Source organism: Haemaphysalis longicornis, unplaced genomic scaffold, assembly GCF_048455015.1.
Source record: "Haemaphysalis longicornis isolate Haplotype H1 unplaced genomic scaffold, Haemaphysalis longicornis Haplotype H1 scaffold_9, whole genome shotgun sequence".
NCBI classification, from domain to species: domain Eukaryota; kingdom Metazoa; phylum Arthropoda; class Arachnida; order Ixodida; family Ixodidae; genus Haemaphysalis; species Haemaphysalis longicornis.
Genome location: NW_027526460.1, coordinates 113,903,045 through 113,926,893, shown reverse-complemented (window position 1 = coordinate 113,926,893; position 23,849 = coordinate 113,903,045). Strand labels below are relative to the sequence as shown.

The following is a 23,849-nucleotide window of genomic DNA, read 5'->3' as shown; positions in this document are numbered from 1 at the left end:
AGTATGCAGTACCCATGAGCGCAGAGTATTCATGAGTACAGTACTCGTGAGTACATAGTATTCAGCAGTATAATACTCATGAGTGCTGTACCCGCCGCGGTGGCTCAGTGGCTAAGGCGTTGCGCTGCTTATCACGAGGTCGCGGGTTCGATTCCCGGGCGTGGCGGCCGCTTTTCTGACGGAGGCGAGAAGCAAAAACGCCCGTGTGTACGAGATTTCGGCGCACGTTAAAGATCTCCGGCTGGTCAAAATTAATCCGCAGCCGACCACAACGGCGCGCCCCATCGCCTTCGTTGTGTCAGCGCGTTAAACCCTACAATCAATCAAAGAATCATGAGTGCTGTATTTACGAGTGCTTACACTCGTGAGTACAGTAGTTCAAAGAAGTTTTATCAGAAACTGGAGTTCAAAAGAGCGTGTACGAGTCGCAAACATTTAGGGGTGCCGTTGTGCCGCTTAACTCTCAAGGATGGTAATATCAGACAACGAAAACGGCACTTTTCTATTGCACAGTCCAAAATAATTCTCCTGCACAGTCCTCGAAAAATAATTCAATAATGAAGGGAATTAGCACTTCCTTCAGAGAAAAACATATGTACACTCTACAACAGAGTGAACTTCTCCGGTCCTTGTTTGGCGCTGTTAGCGTTTTTCATCGGTCACTTGCTAAGGGGTTACGGTGAAAAGAGAAAAAAGAGGGGGTGACGGCCGGGCGGGCTACGCGGCCACAGTTTCTCTACTCCTACGGCACGTGTTGATTGCCGCAGTTATTTTTGTTTACGCGGCCTGGGAACGCATGACGGCTTCGTTGTATTTGCTGCATTCAAGTTGTTTTAGGGGAGAGGCGGTAGAGGCTGCTAACAATGCATATACTAGGCGTACTGAAGTCGTTCTTGCTCAGTCTTCAGCAGTCGTACTAGACGAACGCCGCGATTTGTATTCGCAAACGTAACTTAATGTCAGTGACGGTGAAGTCACCCTTCAAGAATTTATTTCACAGTTTCCGCCTGCTCCTTTCCCCGGCGCTTAGTCATTACACGGTGCTCCAAAGAAGCAAGGTCACTTACCCCTGTAGTCACAAACGTAGCTTAATGTCAGTGACGGTTAAATCACCCTTCAAGAACCTATTTCAGAGTTTCCGCCTGCTCCTTCCCCCTGCACTTTGTCACTACACAGTACTCCAAAGAAGCAAGGTCACTTATCCCTGTAGTCACAGACGTAACCAAATGTCAGTGAAGGTGAAATCACCCTTCAAGAATTTATTTTACAGTTTCAGCCTGCTCCTTTCCTCCCGCACTTAGTCACTACACAGTACTCCAAAGAAGCAAGGTCACTTATCCCTGTAGTCACAAACGTAACTTAATGTCCGTGACGGTGAAGTCACGCTTCAAGAATTTATTTCACAGTTTCTGCCTGTTCCTTTCCCCGCACTTATTCACTACACAGTACTCCAAAGAAGCAAGGTCACTTACCCCTGTATTCACAAACGTAACTTAAAGTCAGTGATGGTGAAGTCACCCTTCAAGAATTTATTTTACAGTTTCCGCCTGCTCCTTTCCCCCGCACTTAGTCACTACACAGTACTCCAAAGAAGCAAGGTCACTTACCCCTGTGTTCACAAACGTAACTTAAAGTCAGTGACGGTGAAGTCACCCTTCAAGAATTTATTTCACAGTTTCCGCCTGCTCCTTCCCCCTGCGCTTAGTCATTACACGGTACTCCAAAGAAGCAAGGTCACTTACCCCTGTAGTCCCAAACGTAGCGTAACGTCAGTGACGGTTAAATCACCCTTCAAGAACCTATTTCAGAGTTTCCGCCTGCTCCTTCCCCCTGCACTTTGTCACTATACAGTACTCGAAAGAAGCAAGGTCACTTATCCCTGTAGTCACAGACGTAACCAAATGTCAGTGACGGTGAAATCACCCTTCAAGAATTTATTTTACAGTTTCCGCCTGCTCCTTTCCCCGTGCTTAGTCATTACACGGTGCTCCAAAGAAGCAAGGTCACTTACCCCTGTAGTCACAAACGTAGCTTAATGTCAGTGACGGTTAAATCACCCTTCAAGAACCTATTTCAGAGTTTCCGCCTGCTCCTTCCCCCTGCACTTTGTCACTACACAGTACTCCAAAGAAGCAAGGTCACTTATCCCTGTAGTCACAGACGTAACCAAATGTCAGTGAAGGTGAAATCACCCTTCAAGAATTTATTTTACAGTTTCAGCCTGCTCCTTTCCTCCCGCACTTAGTCACTACACAGTACTCCAAAGAAGCAAGGTCACTTATCCCTGTAGTCACAAACGTAACTTAATGTCCGTGACGGTGAAGTCACGCTTCAAGAATTTATTTCACAGTTTCTGCCTGTTCCTTTCCCCGCACTTATTCACTACACAGTACTCCAAAGAAGCAAGGTCACTTACCCCTGTATTCACAAACGTAACTTAAAGTCAGTGATGGTGAAGTCACCCTTCAAGAATTTATTTTACAGTTTCCGCCTGCTCCTTTCCCCCGCACTTAGTCACTACACAGTACTCCAAAGAAGCAAGGTCACTTACCCCTGTGTTCACAAACGTAACTTAAAGTCAGTGACGGTGAAGTCACCCTTCAAGAATTTATTTCACAGTTTCCGCCTGCTCCTTCCCCCTGCGCTTAGTCATTACACGGTACTCCAAAGAAGCAAGGTCACTTACCCCTGTAGTCCCAAACGTAGCGTAACGTCAGTGACGGTTAAATCACCCTTCAAGAACCTATTTCAGAGTTTCCGCCTGCTCCTTCCCCCTGCACTTTGTCACTACACAGTACTCGAAAGAAGCAAGGTCACTTATCCCTGTAGTCACAGACGTAACCAAATGTCAGTGACGGTGAAATCACCCTTCAAGAATTTATTTTACAGTTTCCGCCTGCTCCTTTCCCCGTGCTTAGTCACTACACAGTACTCCAAAGAAGCAAGGTCACTTATCCCTGTAGTCACAAACGTAACTTAATGTCAGTGACGGTGAAGTCACCCTTCAAGAATTTATTTCAGTTTCCGCCTGCTCCTTTCACCCGCACTTTGTCACTACAGAGTACTCCAAAGAAGCAAGGTCACTTATCCCTGTAGTCACAAACGTAACTTAATGTCAGTGACACTGAAGTGACCCTTCAAGAATTTATTTCACAGTTTCTGCCTGCTCCCTTCCCCCGCACTTAGCCACTACAGAGTATTCCAAAGAAACAAGGTCACTTATCCCTATCGTCACAAACGTAACTTAATGTCAGTGACGGTGAAGTCACCCTTCAAGAATTTATTTCACAGTTTCCGCCTGCTCCTTTCCCCCGCACTTAGTCACTACACAGTACTCCAAAGAAGCAAGGTCACTTATCCCTGTAGTCACAAACGTAACTTAATGTCAGTGACACTGAAGTGACCCTTCAAGAATTTATTTCACAGTTTCCGCCTGCTCCTTTCACCCGCACTTTGTCACTACACAGTACTCCAAAGAAGCAAGGTCACTTACCCCTGTAGTCACAAACTTAACTTTATGTCAGTGATGGTGAAGTCACCCTTGAAGAATTTATTTCACAGTTTCCGCCTGCTCCTTTCCCCCGCACTTAGTCTCTACACAGTACTCCAAAGAAACAAGGTCACTTATCCCTGTAGTCACAAACGTAACATAATGTATCTTTTGCTTTTGACGATTTTCGGTGCCCTAAAGTATTTCAAGGACAAAACGTGCGCTGCAACGGCGCCTATTAACGAACTTGATGCTCTTTTACGCGCTCAAAATTGGTGAGAGGGCGCCAGCTACGATACTGTACCGGACGGCGACATTTTTCTTTCTCGCTGGCAGAGCCGGCATTTTAAATTGCGAGCTTGCGTTCAAAAGTCAAGTTTTCATTTTCTGGCAGCAGAATTCATTATCAACGAACCGACACCACAGACAGCAGCGCAGACGCGCGACTACACGCCGACAGGCAGGCCTAGCGCCTAACCGACACGACACTCGCATGTGGAACCACACTTTAGTTTGTGGTCCTGGCTATATTCGCTAAATTAGTGTATTTTTCCAGTCGATTTTTCAGAAAGAGTTAACAAAACAATGGCTCATTGGCGTAGCAATTTAGTTACATCCAGGTGAAGAGACGCAGCACCTTCATTACAGAGAGGTCGCAAAAACATGGGTTTCAATGGGGCTGGCAATGGGGAATTGTAGTACTTCGTTAAATGCAGGAATTCGTTACATAAATGTTCGTAACAACCAGATTTAACTTCATAGTTCTTCCGAGAAAAAGGTAGTAGTCGAATTTATGGGGGCCATCGATAACGTATTAAATAGATATTGTCTGCGAAGAATGTACTGTTAGCATAAAGGAATTTGGGTGCATCCTTATACCGCCTTCAGTCGCTGTTTCGAACGATGTTTGCTTCAGTTTTCAACACCTACCCGCCGCGGTGGCTCAGAGGCTAAGGTGTTGTGCTGCTGAGCACGAGGACGCAGGTTCGAATCCCGGCCGCGGCGGCTGCTTTTCTGATTGAGGCGAATAGGAAAAAGGCCGTGTGCACGAGAATTCGGCGCACATTTAAGATACCCAGGTGGTCAAAATTAATCCGGAGCCTCCCACTACGGCGCGCCTGGTGGCCAGTGTTGCGCCGGCGCGTTAAACCCTACAATCAATCAAATCAGTTTTCAACACCAACAGCCTCTACGGGCGCTCTTCTAGGGCCCTTCATCTCAGAAGGCCGAAATAAGCAATTTGCTTGACGTATTATGAAAATCAGTTTAAATTCAAGAAAAACACATTTTCAACCACGGCTGTAAACATTCGCGTTGAAACCTATGGATATGCAGTAAAAAAATATCACAGGTATTGCGTACAACTTCTGTCCATTTAATTTACGTTTCACTCTTTAGCATCTTGTCGTAGCCATGAACATTTAAAATTTTGCGTTAAACAAGGTGGTTATTTTCTTGCGTCTAAACGGTGCAGACATAGCTGTTGCAGTAAATAAAAGGCGCTGGAGCCATGTCGTATCCGGTGTCCCTCTTCGACACCGAGAATTTTCGCATTTTAGCGCGGTGATAAGGCAACTTTCCATCACCCCGACACCGAAAACATGGCCTCTTTGTCGTTGCGGGATAAGCGCTACTCATTCAACGTAATGTCTTACTGCATTCTCATTTTTATCTTCTGGAGGTTTCATAGCGGTGTCAGCCGTGGACAGTGTTACATTTCTGCATGATGTGTTTTGTCGTGTAGCATCTAACTTACGCGCTCAGTTTTTTTTTTTTTTTGTAACCGTGCAGGGTTCGAAATGTTCACGGTAATACGGGCGCTTTTGACGGAGTAGTCAACCCTTTTCTTGTTTTAAGTTGCGTCATCGTTGGCAGAGCCAAACACGCCAAAATTGTGTCTTTCTAGCATAAAACTGATGTCAAGTTTTCTTACAGGGAGATCTTCATGGACAAAAAAGGACAATTTTTAAAGGCGAATGACACGTTGCTGCAGAAAACTCTCGCTGAGACGCTACGGAGGCTATCAGCAGATACGTCGAAGAACGGGGATATCTTTTACGGGGGAGAGATCGGCGACGAAATTGCCAGTGACATCAGTAGCGGTGAGTGTTCAACGCAAAACTGTAGGCGATGAGTTCTAACTGGCGCCAGAGAAAAACAAGGAATATTGAAATAAAAATGCGCAATGACATTGTAAGATAGTGTGCTTTTCTTCTTCGAAATAAATTTGTGCCGAAAGATTGAACGGCGCTATATGGACGTTAAGAGAAACCAACGAAGCCCAAGAAATTAGCAGGAGGAATAAGAGCTTGAAGAATTTTATTTGGGTCCTCAATAAATTTTGTGGTAGTGCACTGCAAGCTGCTATAATTGCGAAAGGCTTAGCAAAAAGCAGGGGCCAATGGTTATCAATCTTGTTGCTTACACCAGTTCTGCACACCTTTCAAGTGAAAAGCTCAAGTGGACGCCTTACAGTAACGACAAATGGTTCACTAGACAAAACCAGGTTGTCGGGTTCCTGACAAACATGGGGTTGCGGAAGAATGTTCTCAATCAATACCACGCAGGTGTAAGCAGTGAACGTTATTCTGCTCTTCACGAGTGCGTACAAAGTTTCCACTGGCGTAAAAATCAAATTTCTCGCGAGAGTAGGATAAGCAGGTAGTGGCGGGGAGACGGCGACCTTCAATCAGTGAAAAAATCGTTACGTGACCGGTTTTCTTAATTCAGCTTCGCATTGCAGCGTATTAACTTTTTCTCACACTCCATCAGTCCAAGATGAGTATAGCCGGGAATGTTACCTGTAGTCTTTCACCCTCCCCACAAGAAAGACTTGAGATCTGTGAAGTTGATGTCCTGGCCGGGGGAGCCCCCCGTGCGGTAAGGTTTACTTCCACTGCTGTAGGTGGCCGAGGGTGGGCCCAGTGGAGTAGGGTTCTGAAGCGAAGCCTCCGTTTCTGCCCCTCCGTGTTTTCTGGGAGCTGCTGCTGCTTTCCAGCAGGGCGCGCTGCTGAGATTCATTATACAGCACATGACGCTGGCCTGCGCGTACCGTGACCGCGGGGCCAGGGAAGTGACGGGGGGGGGGGGGGGCGAGTTTCTGGTGAATCAATTTGCACCAAATAACGGGATAAGACCGCACTTCGCGTATCGCTCCCACGGGTCCAGGAAGCCACAGGCGGCGGTGATCCCCAATGCATGAGTGTGTCTTGTTGTCTACGCTTGCATCTGGGGCTGTATCAACAGCGTGCGCACCTGCAAGAGCGTCTTGCCAATGCAAACCCCAAATGTAAACGCAACGGTCTAGATGGGCCACATAGTTACGACTCCTGGGCGCGAAGTTTCCGAAAATAAAGTAGTCTACGTTCACCGTAGAAATATTCCGCTGGGTGTTCCAGTGCACAAGCGCAGGCACAAAGCTTCGCTTCAACTTTAGTCGTCTACCACCTACGTGTGGGCTCCCCCCACTTTTTACAACAGTGAGGATGGGTACTTTGTGTCAGCTACAGTTTTTTGCGTGTTATCCTCGACGAGCAAGTTTTCGCTATGTCGTCACTGCCGTCTATCGAACTTGCAGTGCTCAGTCAAGTTTTCATAGGTAACTACAGGGTGATGAGAAGCGATAGCTGATTCCAATGCTCGGAGAGTGTTGATGTGAATGATGGTAACACAGGCGATGCGTTTAACTTCCACTGTGACGACACCTTCAGGGTGTTGATGCCGGCCTAGTCTGCAACGCCTGTGTACGCGGCAAAACGTTAGGTCTGCGGGTTCTCTGTGGCGGTTTTGTTCATACCACGCGTTTTAGCTATGCGACTGCAGTTGCATGCTGCGGATGATGAGAGCCACAACGATGTTAAGCCCGATACTTTGGAGTATGTAAGAGTCTAGATTGCATCATTCTCTTCCAGTATTGTGTAGTAGACCAGTTAGTTGATTCTCGGGTGCTCGAGTGGGCCTTGACACCGCCGGGATGGGACGAGCACGCACGTTTCCAAACCGGGGGATCGGCATTACGCGTGTCACTGGCGAATCTTTGCAGTCAGTCGCAACACTCACCGGTTAGAGCAGATTCGAGATTCTCTTCATTAGCCCGTGATGAATTTCTGTACAGAGATGTGGGCGATGAGAAGCGATAGCTGATTCCAATGCTCGGAGAGTGTTGATGTGAATGATGGTAACACAGGCGATGCGTTTAACTTCCGCTGTGACGACACCTTCAGGGTGTTGATGCCGGCCTAGTCTGCAACGCCTGTGTACGCGGCAAAACGTTAGGTCTGCGGGTTCTCTGTGGCGGTTTTGTTCATACCACGCGTTTTAGCTATGCGACTGCAGTTGCATGCTGCGGATGATGAGAGCCACAACGATGTTAAGCCCGATACTTTGGAGTATGTAAGAGTCTAGATTGCATCATTCTCTTCCAGTATTGTGTAGTAGACCAGTTAGTTGATGACGTCCGTTTTGATGGTCGCTAGATGACCCTACTGATTGAAAGGATGGCTTCTACCAGCTTGTTCAGTGTTTTCTACGCCGATTCGTAGGAGGTGGTCGGTGGTCTGCGTGGTGGCGAGACACAGGTTGCAGAATTTGACTTCGGGAGAGTATGCCGCATACGGGATTGCACAGTGAAGAGGACAAATGCGTGTACAATCTGCGGTGTGTGCAGTATGATTACTATTGAAAATTGGTTCGGCTAGGAAATTCATAACTAAAACTGCCTCCTTGACTGGTTGTCACTGGTACATATGTATTTGGCGTTACGTTAATTCATGTTCCAACAAGTGTGATTTCGTCGTGAGGCCATCCGGCTACCTTCTTCTGTCTGCATTTGCTTGCGAAAACTTGCACGGTACGCGCACTTGCGAAAAGCGATCTTGCAGGTGTCCCTGCTAAACCTGTGCGCATGCTAACCGCTACATCGCTGAAGTTGAAGCCAGCATGAAGGTTTAGGGCGTATGTTGTGAAAGTCCGGTAGGAGTTTTAAGGATATGGGGAATGTCATTGCCTAGTAGCGTGCCGAACATTCAATGGGGAGAGTTAGTGCGTGTCGCCGACGTTTTGGAGTTGTCTTTTAGTGAGAACAGCTATGGTGAAGTAGCATACGCTGATTTCGCAGTGATCAAAACTGAATGTGTTTGATCAGGTTATGGTTTACGTAAGTTAGGCGTGCATTTACACGCCTTTGCATTGACGACACTTGTTTTTTTTTCAATTTCTCTTGGCCTGCTTGATTGTGCTTGTTTGAAATGAAGAACAATATTTTTTCGGGAGTAAATCCGAAGGTGTAGCAAGAAGAGTACAATATCAGAATGGGGAATATAATCATGATCTTAAAGAATAAATCGTGATCTTGAAGCCTAAAAGAGTGCCCGGTGTCAAGCGCTTGTCACTGCCCCACTACCCATCATCCCTACGCTCGCACTGCGGAGATGTCGACACCATCGGCCACAGTATGTGGGCGGGCCATCAAAACCCCGTACCCTTAATACCCTCGGTTGATCAATCTGAGGTGGCGTTGGGCGGCTCTGACCCCGGGGTCTAGCAAACTCTGACCGCTAGTCTTCTCCGAGTGGTCACCGCCCGCCCCTAAATTGCGTACTGCAATAAAGTTTATTCCTCCTCACTAACACAAAACCTACATTCAGGCGGTTCTCGGGCACGTTTAGTGTTAGCCTTATCATTAATTTCTGTGCTTCACCAATCATCGTACCGAGGAATCAAACGCTATTTGCTTAATTTGTCATTATGTTGGTAGGTGGAGGAATCATGACAATAGGTGACATCACAGACTACAAACCCAAAGAGGACAGCCCAGTAAAAACAGAAATTGACTCCAACATGAGCATCTACTCCGTTGGCTTTCCAGGCAGCGGCGCCATGGTGGGAGCTGTTTTGGACGGCCTCAAGTTCACGTAAGTACCTTTGCCAAGCTTTTGATGTTTCTTACTTCTCATCTGAACTGAGACGGGGATTAGGCTGCTTCAACCTAGCAGAGAACTGCCTGTTATTTTTTGATCCCGTGTCGAAAATTTCATTCCAAAAACTGTTCGTGTGAGTGGACATGATGAAGAAATTGCCAAGCTTCCTGGGGAGCCATACGTTTAACTCTATGTTGGGCCCGTCAAATCACGCTGAACCACACGTCGTTGCCATATAAACGACAAGTTTAGTTCCTCTGATCTGGAGGGAGCAGGCGTTCAAAAGCTACACGCGGGAATCATATTATTGCGTGGCCGCATGGAACTATATACATCCCCATCTTATGGCATGTACCGCGCGTCTGGAGTATCCACGTCGTGAGGCCTCTATTCGAGGTACGTGCGTTGTGTGGAAGAACGCCTTGTAGCCTGAAGACAGTGGTGTTCACACCCACGGCCCCGGGGGTCATCCGCTTAGATTTATCGGCCACATTTCCAAGCTGCCACCGAAGCTCTAATGGTGCTTTTCTTCTCCAATTAGGCGGGAGCCTAATGATTACATGTACCTTCAGCCAGCATTTTTCATTTGCCTCTATCGGGTCGCAAGAATGGTAGAGAAAGGTAACCTTAATGAAGGCTCCCCTGTCAGCCGCCAGACATGAGAATCCCCACCTCGTCGGTACCCATGTACAGAATTAAGACCAGGTCTTTAGACAATGCTGACAATTTGTAAAGGGGCGTTACCTTTTGCGAGAACTAATCAGGCCGGGTTTGCGGCACGTTCTCTGCAGACTATTGTCTCTCCCAGTCACGATAGAGTATAGGATCTACACGGACCCAGTTCATTTACCCTGGTTTTCCAAGCAGTCTCACGCAGCCTCAGGCTTTCCCAGTCTCAAGTGCTCACGACGGTTCAGTCGCACGCAGTCTCGCGATTCCTCGGGCTTAACCTCACAACGCAATGCTAGTCTCACAGTTACACCGACCAAACCAATGACTGTTTGAAACCAAATGAGACTGACTGAGGTTAGTCAAGATTTATTTTGCCAACCTCAACACACGGAACTTAAAAGCTTTTGAACGGAACAGAAAACGGCGCTGTAGGAGATGTAGAAGATGGCTCACTTTCCTCTCGGGCAACCTGACATGGACTCAAGCATTCCCCAAACACTGCTTAATCACACACCAATACTCGCACACTTCTTTGCCTACAGAACGCATGTCTTCCTATGAACACTTTTTCAGGTGCTTGTCTTTTGTTGGATTTTACATATTTTTGCAAGAAGCAGGAGCGGACACTGGCGCATAGCGCTGGGGGCCGACCAGAGGTGACGATGAAGCATTGTATGGCACAGGTACATTGCTAGAGCTATCCTAGCCGCTTGTAAATAGGTCGCTTCGCTGTGCGCTATTAGCACCATGCAAACAAAACAGTTCACCATCAGCCATCGTTCGTGTAATCGGTACTGCCGCCACGTAACAATATCATTTCATGTCGGACGTCCTCGATACCGGGCTCTGTTACGAGGGGGATGCTGTGGGCTTACGCACATCAGGTGCACCTTGTTTATCTCAACAGCGCAATATCTATACAGGAAGATCTTTATCATTGAATAAAATTATTAGTTGCAAACACAGAGTGCCGCCGCGTTCCTGTTAATTCGATTTCCCGTAAACAAATGTTCGTTTTCGTAACATAGCAATACGCCACGTTCTATGAAGACGTCACACCTAAGTACATACATGCAAACAACTTATGATTCGAAACCGTAAGAGCGCGTTCTTTCGCACTGTTGCAATGAGCCCCTGCGCCAGAGACCAACGCGCGGCAATGAAAATACTATTGCTGTGTAGGAATGCAAGAAGGCGCCTCTTTCATGTACACGAAGAAAATTTTGCCAGCATGATGTCTGAAAAATTTCATTGTTAATACTAGTACGTGCAAGAAAACACCTACGTACAGTAATCCAAACGCGCATAAGTTAGGAATATTAAACACGTTTTGTTTTATACAAAATAAAAAGACGTTTTATATAGTTTCTAAAACTGTTTTACCATGCTTCAAGGAAAAAAATATAGTAGACATCCGGTTAACTGCACGTGAAAACAGCCCTGCTACCCGTACGGTGGAATAAAGAAAAAAGCGGCGCTATAATCTCATTATGCAGCCTGTGAAAAAAATTGCGCCCTTCTCGTGATATATTCGAGAACACCATGAATACATGGTGCTGATTTCGCTGACTATTTGTGTAGCAACGTTAGAGTTGCGTTAAGGGTAATTGTGGGCCAACTAATAAAGCGGAAGCCATAAATGACATTGTGCCGGAAGGCTGGCATACGGCGTTAGCGTCTGGGTAAAAAAAACAGCTACTTCAGGAGCATAAAATGGCTTCCATTTAACCTCACCATGGTACGTTTTGCTGCAATTCTCAACTTTCGCGGCGCTGTTCTAGATAAACGCGGCTCATGGGTTAACCGCCGTCTATCACGCACTCGTGCCCGAATCAGGCAGCTACACTGGCGTCAGTGCAAGCTACGAGCTTCGCATTAAAATAGCACTGGCGGGCTTCTGCTTACCTTTTTGCAAATGCCCTCGAATAGTCTTCTGCCATTCCTGCCCCGTAAATGCCCCTCTTCTCTTTCCCTCTCTGCTGTGATGCTCATCGTTTCCCGTATAACACAGTGGAGTTTGCTCAAGTCAATTCAATGTTACCGCGTCCCGCTGCTCATGCGTCATCTACCGAAGCCGTTCGTTACTGCTCAACTTCTTCGAATGCCGCTCCGTGCTGTAGGGTTGGGCGCGAGGGCTTTCTTGTATTTTTGGGTCAAAACATTATTTTACACGCCTATTTTTCTATTTACTATCGCAAAGATCAAGCGCCCTAGTACTTTTAGTAACAAGAACACTGCAAATACCACCTGTATTATTTTACCTCAAATGGGCCTAATGTATTTTTGTTGCTGAACAATGTTGACAACTAAATTGTATGTTCAGATTTTGTAGTTTGCAAAAGATTCCACTCATCATTTTCTCGTTCAAATATTCTTTTAAATGGCCGGATGCCTAACCGAGGGACTTAGAGACAGATAGACAAAATACAATTTTCCTATAAAGATATACCAAGACAGACTTCATTTTTCAACACTGTGGCTATGCACTCCGTAAATATGGCTAACAAGCGAAGCGGTAGCATGCGGCCGGTGTTCTGCGTATGACGTGTGGCCTGTCCACTTGAAACCAACGCGCGGGTGGTGTCTGCCGCTGCGACGTTGACGCTGACTTGCCTGCAGCGATTCCGTTCTGCCCGCTGTTGTGACTTGAGCTGTGCCTCCCGCACTAGCTCGCTGCGCGCCCGCTCTGCGGCGAGAGAAACTTAGCTACTTGAACGGGAAAATTTTGGTCTTTCTGTATGTCTGTCCGTCTGTCACTCGATTGCGCCAGCCGACCAAAGTGAAACATACCTGCGCAATAGTCTTATACACTCACAGCCAAATCTAAGCGCCTAAGTCCGGTGTTAATGTTCATACTTGTCAACATTGCTGAACAAGAACCAGACATTACGCAAATATAAACCCGAAAATAGATACATGAGTGATATTTGTAGTTGTCACGCGTCTCGACCGGCAGAGAAGAAGGAAATGGGAAACAAGGCCAGGTTAACAAAAGACAGTTATGACACTGGAAAGCTCGAAGCAAACAAAACCGAGTTAATAAAACCATACACGAGATAAAGCTATCGAACTGTCCACGATGAAATATATAGACTGTCCGAAAACACCTCTCCCTAACAGCCACAACTATGTCCCGGAACGCTGCACCAGGTGAGGCTTACATATTTCGGGGGTGTTGACTTATGGATCTGGTGGTTGACGTAAGCAGCCACGAAGAGCTGGTACCCGCGTGCCGTCGTCGCGATGTTGGGTGGCTAGCGTGGAGAGGCTGGTACTCCAGAGGACCTTCCCATTATCGGGACCGTCGTAGCACAGGACGACGATACGATGCTGACCGCAGACACACGCCCGTCGCCGCTGGAGCCGCCAAGACATGGGTTGGCGGAACGTTGGGAGATCGGAGCCGAAGTGTCGTCGGCCCGCTCCCGCCCAGGCTTGTGTGGCGACGTCGGTAGCTTGGGTCGCGGCACCCCGGGCTGTTTCCGAACCCCGGGGTCTTCCTCCCGCACCTGTCTCTTTCTCCCCCTCTTCTTTTCTTCCATCTTCTTCATTGGGCGTCATTCCGGGGATTAACCTTCATTCATGACAGTAGTGTTCCTTTATTAGGAAATTTACGCATGCTTGCTTTTTGCGATAGCAAATAAAATACTACATCAACTCCAGACAACGGTCGCCTGCTGTTTCCAGCGCTACCTTGTGGAATCGTGAAAAATCAAACGGCAACAGCAAAGAAAGGCTACACAAGATAGGTTGCGCGTTCCGCTTGGAACGCTCATGGAGTGGGGCATCGTGGTTCTATGAATGTTTAGTGGGGTGCTTCGATTCACGCGCGTCTCCGCCGTACGGCAGTGCTGGCATCGAGCACCCGACTTGGAGCAGTGGAACTCGGTAAATTTAAATTGACTTGAGCAAGCCTGTAGCGTGTTAGCTTGGAAGGAACGAGACTGGGGAGGAACGCCATGACAGGCGAGGGGGAAAGAGACGAGATGCATTTACTTGCCAAGGGCGCGAGTAGACTATCGTCTTGCGTCGGCATTTTCAACGAAAGGAGCAGGTACGCGGCCAATTTTTTGCTCCCTCCTGTGCGCCATTATTACTAACCAGTGTCGGTGTATGCAGGACTGTGGCTACGTCATCTTTAAACCCAACCAATCTCTCTTCCTTACTTCTAACTCCTCTCCAACGTGTTTTAGGAGTTTTCTTCGTAAATGAAACCTCAGGATTTTCTTTTCGCCTAGCAATACAAAGCTTCCTTAAAAAATTTTTCCTCGGGGTATTTCGGTATTTCTTGTTTGCACTGCAGTTGATTCTGTGTTGTTACCTTGCGCACAAGTGGGAACTTTCTACAGCAGCACGAAAAGTCCTTCTTGTATTGCATTGTAACCAAGGGGATTTACTTCAGCGTGTTGTTATTGAAGGGATCAGCTTTAAGAAGTGTTCTTTCAGAGAATTTGCAGCCAATTTGGGGTGAAGTCTGCCTAAAACTGTACTGTATTTGTTAATCAACCGAGCAAGTTGCGTAATTGTAGACGAGGAATATATGAATTGATATGTTTGATATCTTTTATTGCAGGCCGTCAGTGCTTGAAGGCAGAAATTCGATATCATATCCTACAATGGGCGAGAAAGAGCTGCACAGGTAACTAAGTGCCTTCTTTTGCTAGGTCACATGTCATCCAGTAAAGCAGAAACAGATACAGCATTGCCGATAGAAAATATCCACGAGTTTCTACGTTAGTTCGGCAACGCGTTATACATTCGCTCAATGCAAGTCTACAGAAGGTCAGTTTATGCAGATGCCTGCAATTTTGTATGAACCCCATCTTTTTAAGTGCCGATCTAACCGACCGTAATGTTTATGTACATGTGTAATGTGTGTGTATATGTATTTACGCGTGTGTGTAGGAGGGGGGGTGGTGTAGGGCTACGCTGCAATTCGCGATTCAGTGAACGCCGCAACTAGTGCCCTTATTACATTGTTTTTGCCTGTAGGTACGTACTATTTAGTGCTCTACCCAATACGGCCTAGTGCTGTTGGTGGGCACTTCCAAATAAATGGGCAAGAATAGCACAGAGAACCAATGCTGAAACATCCTTGCAACCATCACGTGGAATATTCTAGTGATTTATGTCGAGCTCTGCTATGATTTTTTGGAGAGAACGTTATTTACAAATGTTAATGTGCCTGCGGAATGTAAGCGCGCGGGCAGCGGCGGTGCCGCCTCGTTTCCCTCGAGGGAAGAATGGCCTGGTGTCCATACAATTTGGATGTGGGGGTGGGGGGGGGATCCTTGATTGAGGATAGTATCTTCAGCGCTGAGGGAGAGACGCGGCCTGTACAGTAGTTGCGGAAAGCCGGTTGCGAAACTGTCAGGATTGCCACGTAGTTAGAGGAAGCCATGGTCGCTGCTAGAGCGATGGCTGTCTCTTCAGCCGTCGTGGTGCTTGCGTGGAGAAGGCTTAGCAAGGTAACATAGACAGATTTGGAGTCGACGAAAACCAGTACGTGAGCAGGGCCGGATGTATACGGAGCGACGTCCGTGTATCGGGTGTCCGGTTTTTTTGTGATATTCGGCTCGGAGGCGGGTGAGGCTGCCTGTCTTCTGCCTTGATTGAAGGTAGGGTGCACGTGTTTGGGGATGGGAGACACGAAGATACAAGCGCGGAGTGACGGAGGGATACGCTGGGGGGTGTCTAAAGGAAGAGGAGTGGGCTAGCCTAGTTTATGCAGTACCGTGCGACCCGTAGGCGTGAGGGCAAGGACCAAGAACGCGTCATCACTCGCGCCCAAGCATCTGCTCTAGCTCGCTGCTATCTGGACTGAGAAAGCCAGCCACTTTTGTGCTCAATAAATGTTTTCCAATCCAATCGAATCCAAGTGTGCCTGCGGTGCATGATTGAAGTGACCAGTTTTGTTTTGAACCACGGAGGAAATTGCCCACAGTTATCTTGATACCGAGGAAGAAGTTCGTTTAGTGCTCACCCTTTGTAGTCAGCCTGGGTATCCCGAAATAAGGATGCCCTACACCAGGCCAGTGCCCTGCCATTAGCCCCTACGCTAAATAATTGTTATTCTCTCTCTCCCCCTCTCTCTCTCTCTCTGGCTTTGTGTGTGTGTCTGTGTGAATGACAAAATGATAAAGGCACCGCACCCGCTGATAACGGCAAGAAAAAACGCGCGCAGTAGGCTAGATGGTGGTAGCTGCAAAAAGTGTCACATATTGTGACGCTCCGAGTTCAGACACTCGGAAAAGTTAGAGTGCCATATCACGTTTTCTCAAAAAACTAATAAACAGCCAGCTACTTGGCAGAGAATCCTGCTAAATGGAACACAAAGTTTCGCAATTGAACACGGTGTACACGTTGTTGACATGTGCTTTTACTAAAAAAAATTCCCTGGGCAATTTACTAGTAGAAGGCATCTACACGCAGGAACTGATCTGTTCATGCTTGTGGTAGTTTTCTTTATTCGGCTTTTGCGCTAAGCATGAATTTCCATCAGGCAAGACAGGGTTATTTCTATCTACGAATGCAGATACGCAGTTTACAGTGGTCTTTTTAGAGAATGATGGGATTTCTACAGCGTGGAAGAGCACAGAGTGGTGAGTGGCACAGCTATTGGTAGCCAATCCACTTACCGAAAGACTCGTGGATCTGTGTATGTGTAACACATAACGGTTAATCAGGGACTTCTCTCTGTTCACTGAAACACCGCGATCAACGTAATCACCTGTAGACTCTGCATGCGTGGCAGAGGGAGGAAAAACAATAGCGATGACATGTAGCTCATCAGCAATTAACTCTCCAGTCTTACATTTAGAACTTCGAATGTCGGGAAGCCCTGAGAGAAAGCTTGGCATTTACCGTGAATGAAGTTGATACAGCACGTCCCCAATGCACCACACAGCCTTACGTTGCGCCATCTATGCGCTTAGTAGAAACACCTGTTCAGGTAGAGTATGCTTCGGAAATGGACAACAGAAAGTGTTGCTTCCCACTAAAGGGGATTAGCGAGTGCATAAAGTTTTTTCCGCACTCAGGAGGATTTCTCAGTGCTAATAGCAGATACCTTAGACGCTCGCGCCCAGTTCACCAGTTGTCATTGCCGTATTGCTTTTTAGTTCAACGCACGTAAGTAGGCTAAAGCACACAAATTATTTCTCATTGAGTTTTTGGCCATCTGATGCAGGAATACAATACACATATAGGTAAAAAGATTCATGAATAAAACCGTTAACGGTAAATACGCAACCGAAAATGAAGTAGCGTTTTTAGGAGTTAAGTTGCCGATTGCCAATAGGCCTGATCCTGGAATGGGGAATTCGTCTTTCGGTTTCTTGAAATCACCACATGGGCCCTCGACGAGATCAAGTTGTCCGTCCAGGGATCACTAAATTAGCTATTGTACGATATGTTGCTTTGCCGCTACCATCGACAAAGACATCCCCTGTTCTATTATTTATATCCCGTACAGCTCTGTTAACCCCCCGCCTGTGACTCCAGAGTCTGAGACGGCACGCTGGGAGCTTGCAACTAGCAAATGAGCCTCCTATAACACAGGCGTAAGATATGATCGCTTCAGCTTAATGCTAGAGAACGTGAAGGAGAGCCCAGTATACGAGGTAGCGTACTTCGTAATGCATGTTATGCGTCTTCGGCCTGCAGTGTGTTTGGTTCATACTGGGGTGACTTCGTGGTCTCCACTTCCTCTATATTTTATCAAAAAGTGAACGTAGTTCGACACCCACAATCCACGAACTCATTCCGCAATTCCCCGTTCTGGGTTCTTGGCTGCACTCTTTACTTCCTCAGTTCATTCAACGACCCAGTCCTTCCCAATTTCATGATAGTTTATATAACTTGTACGACGGTGTTTACTGATCTGAGCTGCTTGGCTGCTGTCAGGACGTAGAATGGAGACTGCTGTTAAAGTAGCTGTTGTCCAGACACTGTTAGGGTATACGCTCTCGTCTCCCACCAAAACTTTGAATAAGGGTTTCATGTTCACCAGCACCCGGCACATACCATGGCCAAACACGCGCAGGGAATTCCTACAACCGGAAGCTGCTATGCATTTTAACAGCAGAGCTGTTTAGGCGGACACAGATGCGTCCAGTGCTGACAGAAACCCAGAGCGCACGTGAGCACATGCCTCACTGCGACCGCCCGGCGTCGTCCAGGCTTGCTCGTGGGTTAGCCCCACCTGAGGAGCTCACGCCTTCGTCGTCGTGTAGCGACGGGTGCGCCACGCCGCGCCAAAGGCGACGACGGCGAATCTGTCAAGCCATGCCTTCACAATCTAAACGTGAAAACGGCCACTGGGCTAGCTGACGAAGTGTAGGTCTACCCATGCGAGTACTCTGTACAAGAGGATTTGCCCTACATGCCATTGCCGTCGGAAGACGACGACGAAAAGAATGACAATGGTTGGTGCTGAATAAAACACTCCACATACTTTATTAGTCTTTGCTTTACAGTACCGCCCGAAATGGCTTTGCACTGCTAGGGTCCGGCAGCTCCCTCTCTCCTAGATCCGCGGCCAGTGTAGGTAGAAGCTAGGTCGACCATCATCTCTGCTGTTTCTGCAGCCTTGAACCAATAGTGGAAGCTGTGCCAATTTTTTTATACGACAGGTCCTTACCCTGTTTTTGTGATTTGCTCCCACGTCATGGCATGGGGACAAACTGCGGTTGATGAACGCATTCTTCTGCAGCGAAAGAGTAGGAAATGGACAATAAAAGTCCTAAGTGTGCAACAAAAATTTTTATTTACTTCATCTTAAGTGACAGCCCAGGTATTCTGCAGGACGTAGAGTTTCAAGTAAGGTTCGAAGCAGCGATCGTAGGATGGTTAGATGCAAGGTAAGCCTGAATCTCAAAAGACAAAGGAAACTCGTGAAATATAAGAAACCAATATCGGGTCAGTGAGAGCCAGGACGGAGGAGTTAAAAGTAACTTTCCAAAACAAGTTTGCGCTTCTAAACGAGGAAAATGAGGGCACGGTATAACGGCTAAACGACAACCTAACAACGGCAATCACAGAATCTGCAGCAGCTGTGGGAGAAGCAACATGAAGGAAATGAATGGGGAAACTGACTAAGAAAACACAGGAACTAATTCCGAAACGTAAGGACATGAAGGTGTCAGGTGCGGTTCATTCGACCGAGTTAGCAAAACTGTCTAAATTAACGAAAGTAAAATAAACAACATTGGTTCATACAACATGGCCGCGATCCAGGAAACGCTGAAACTAAGGGGAAGCTTCCCATTGGCAAAGAGAAAATGTGTGCAATCAGAGACGAGGTGGGTAACATGCACAACATGGACGAGATAATAAAGGCAGCAGAATGATTCTACACCAGACAGTATGTCAGCGACGTTCGATCAGGAGAAACCACTAAGAGTACAGGCTTAACTTGCGTTGCCTCACTAGTTACTGAAGAGGAAGTAGGAACGGCTCTCAAAGACATGAAAAGAGGGAAATCTGCTGGTGACGATGGCGTAACCATGAATTTTTTTAAGGAGCGACGAGATGTGGTACTACAAGAGCTTGCTGCACTATTTTCAGAATACTTCAAGACCCAAAAAAGTGCCCATAGCTTGAAAAAACGCCAAAATGTTTGTGATTCATAAGGAGGGAGATTTCAAGGATCTTACGAAAACACTCATCAGCCTACTCTTACTTGATTGCAAGACGTTTACCAAAGTTAGTCAGTCACATTGGTTGCAGCCTGGATTGCCAACAACGCGGAGAGCAGGCTGTGTTTACGAGAGGGTACTCAACCATGGATCACATCCATGTCTTCAATCGGGCAATAGAAAAATTCCCAGAGTACACTAAGCCCTTTTTATGGTGTTTTTAGGTTATGAGAAATCGTTTGAATCCGTACGCACCGCAGCCGTGCTAAAAGCTTTAAACGACCAAGGATAAAAGAGAACTACATGAGACTTCTTGACGGCATATGTGAGGGATGTAGGGGCAGGATAACACTTCACAAGCAATGAATAAATCGCCATTCAAAAGGGAGTAAGACAGGGAGATACACTCTCGCCAAAACTGTTCACAGCATGTCTGAAGGGGGTATTTAGAAAGCTTGACTGGGAAAACACATGATTAAGGATGAAAGCTTGATGGTGAAAACACATGATTAAGGATAAATGGAGAATACTACACTCATTTCAGGGTTGCAAACCACACAGTATTGCTGAGTGGGACCACAGAAGGCCTGCAAAAAATGCTTGAGGGACTACAAAGACGAAGCGTGGTCATGGACGAAAAATAAATATGAATAAATCTGCAGTATTGACGAATAGGCATGCCGTAAACGCATTCTTCAGCCTATGGTACGAAACGCCCAAAAAAGTACAAGAATAGAACTGTCTTGGGCAGATGGTTAGTGCTGACCCCAACCACGAGAGAGAAATCCGGTGCAGAATAGGTATGCGTTGGGGAGCACTCGGCAAACACTATCCAATAACGAAAAAAGAGCTACGTCTGTCACTAAAAAAATCGACAACCAGTGCATACTGCCGGTTAGGACATACGGAACTGACGCGTGGCACCTTACTACACCTCTTGAAAGTAAACGTAGATCGGCTCAACGGGCAATGGAAGGAATAATGATAGGAGTAACACTAAGGGTCAGGAAACGAGCTGAATGGATCAGGGAACAAACTCGAGTAGATGATATCATAGTTCAAGTATAGAAAAAGAAATGGACTTGGGCTGGCCATGTAGTGAGACGAACCGAGAACCGGTGGACAATTAGGGTAACAGAACGGATACCAAGAGATGGGTCTATACGAAGGAGAAGGTCAGTAACACGATGAAGGAAGGAAATAGGGAAATTCGGTGGCCAACAGTGGACTTGAGTGGGCTGGACAGCAGCAGCTGGAGGTCAATGGGAGACGCCTTCTTCCTGCAGTGGGCCTGAGTAGGCTGCCGTTGGTGATGATGATGACGATGATGTCGCCGCTCTGCCCACTTAGCCATGCTGATATGTGCGTGTATCAGCGTGTTGTAGTTAGTTATAATGGTTATGCTTCTGCGCTACCGGGTTACAGTGAACCTATCTTTGCTGATTCCTATTAACTATGCGAGCGCAATTTATGCCTGCATAATGGTACGCCACAATGCTCAATACGACGGAGCGCTTTCACATTGGCTGCATGCACAAAAAGAGAGGAATAATTCGAAAGCCTAAACATCAGAATTGCATTTAGGAATACAAAAATTAGCGCTCCAGAAACAAAGTTTGACATTGAAAGTTTATAGGGAAAACGTTAGCTCATTTGCGTAGCACAAGACAAAACATATTGTAACGTATATCCGTATTCACGGATATCGCCGTAACGTATATCGCTCACGGCCAAATATCGTTTTCTTGCTCACAGGCTCGTGGAGAAGGTGAAGTTCGCCTTGGCGAAAAGACAGACCATCGAAGATAACACATTTGTAAGTCCACGCATTATACCTCGAACCCAGCAACTACACTACTATCAGATCTGCGCAAACCATGTCGGTTACAGAAAAGGATTTCGCTATCTTTTATGCACATAAAATAGAAAAACGAGAACGCTTTTCACGTAATCGATTCAGAACGTGATGTGGGGTGAGATACAAGTGTTTCATGGCTTAGAACTTCGATGTTGCTTCTGTGCGCATGTAAAGCCTGCCTTTAAGGGACGTTGAAGTGATTTGCGAACATAATGAGATTACTTGTACAGAATAAAGTGTGGAGTGCCGAGGCCATGTTTGGAGAAATCTCCTTGCGTTGACGTGAAGTCGGTAGGTACTGCCTGTTCATAGCTGTCAATGTTTCTACCATCATTATGGTCACGGCTTTATGTTCGGTAGGAAGGCGGGTCCTATTCAGTACTACAGCATAAGTGGGTCAGCGCGGAGACGGAAAAATCAGAAGGGCACACCTTCCTTACCTAAACATAAATGTTCGCGGGTGCTTCCGTGCCGCACCCGGCCACATATAAATTAAAATTGTCGCTGCATTATTTTTTTCCCTAGAGTTTATGGTTTACACGGAACGTGCACGCGGAAGACTAAACAATAAATAACATTTCGGGTCCACAGGTAGAAGACCGCCTGTACGATAAAATATCAGGAAGCTTCAAACAAGACTTCCTCGAGTGGGCCAGCCGCAAAAGTTTCAAGGACTACAACCTAGACTTGGGCCTGATCCCGGACTATGGGGGGGCGCAATTATCGATACGGGACGCTCAAGGCAACGCACTTTCTATAACTTCAGGACTTAACCACGAGTAAGTGCTTTTTGTTTCTTACAAAGATTTTGCACCCATCAACTTTTTCTTCCGCAACGTGCTTTTATGATGGTTCATGCAAGCTGCTAACGGGAACGAGAAGATCAAGGCCTGCGATGCAGCATTTCTTTGATGTTGCAGAAAACGGAGCCAGGGGCTTTTGGGTCACCATGTGCATGAGCATGAGCATTAACTGTGCATGAGCGGCTTTTTCTTACCTAGGCTAATGAGCTCGTGGCTTCACTGCTTTTAAAAATTGAATTCAGGTGAAACGCGGTAAATTTGAAATTCAGATTTTTTCGCGCAATCTCACTTTCCGTTGCAAATTTGTGGACAAAGAATGAATTTGCTCACTTTCGTATAAAAAAGCCGTTTTAACTTAAGAAGTGCCACTAACATTTCTTTCACCGCACCAGGGACACTAGCAGTCGTCTGTATATTTCCTTCGCTAAGCATGAAAGTGTCAGTATTTGTTGCTGCGTTCTTACCGCTATAATGCCTGAGTTGGAAGTTAGCGCTGCGTTGTGTGTCCTCTTTCTTGCCCTCGCTCTTTGCGCTATGAATTCGTCAAAATACCGAAGCGTCGTTTTCCTTGGCAGGCTTCGAACTCAAGCTGTTATTACTTGGTATAATGGTTACAGCAAAAGGCACTGCCCTTTAGGACTGTGTCTTCTGGGTTAAGTACGGAATGAGTGTGCAATAAGTGCAAGATAAGTGCGAAAAGCGGAGAAAAGGGAGCTAGTTTTCAGTACAGTCGGGTACCGAAACTCCCCAGTTTAAGTAACGATTCCGAATCAGCGGATGTGCTCTTACATATTGCAAATTTGGACATACCTTGCGATAGGTACTGTAGGCGGACGATTCGTTTCCCCTCCCTCCTTTCTTTACGCTTTCTTGATGTCTTACATTTGTTCTTCCGCGGTGGTCTTTCTACTTCTATAGTTCGGCGTGCCTAACGTTGTGCTGCCCGAGCATTTTCCCCCCAGGAATCTTCTGCGCTGGCTTGCCATAGCGCGTTCATTGTTCTGGCATGCCTTGTTTATAGAACAGCCAAAACGGTGCCTGTATGTACGTCGCCGAATTTCGAGTGGTATGGCGAGGGGCGCGAGGAGAACTGCGGGCAGTCGGGCTATTGATTGTCATAGCGCGAGTGATTGTGTTGTGCGTGGTCTGTGTGCATCCAAAAAAAAATGTTATGTGAGTGTTGTGAGTGGTTGAAGAGCGGCACCAGCACAGGGAACTGGGAGGTTTGTGCACAAAATTAAGACAGGTATTATAAATTCTGCGTTGGTTTTTTTCCTACAATATGTGCAGATGTTACTGTTCGACCGTCCTGATGAAAGAATACGACCAGGGCTAAGTTAAAAATACAAGAAGTCAAGACATGAGACTTTCTTGAACTGTGGGAGTGCCGCAAACTACGCTTTGTTGTCATGACGCGACGCCGTTGAGCCTAGACAACAGTAATACTGTCATTCAGTGGCGCCAGTAAGC

At 46.7% G+C, this 23,849-nt stretch overlaps 1 protein-coding gene across 1 annotated transcript in view; it reads left to right on the top strand.

The window, feature by feature from the left end:
• LOC144153367 (glutathione hydrolase 1 proenzyme-like) overlaps positions 1-23,849 on the top strand; it is a 76,754-nt gene that overhangs the window by 28,005 nt on the left and 24,900 nt on the right. Inside the window, exons 6-7 of the mRNA XM_077685019.1 lie at positions 21,474-21,534; positions 22,168-22,355. Coding sequence (XP_077541145.1) covers positions 21,474-21,534; positions 22,168-22,355 — 249 coding nt within the window. The remainder of the gene's footprint in view (positions 1-21,473; positions 21,535-22,167; positions 22,356-23,849) is intronic.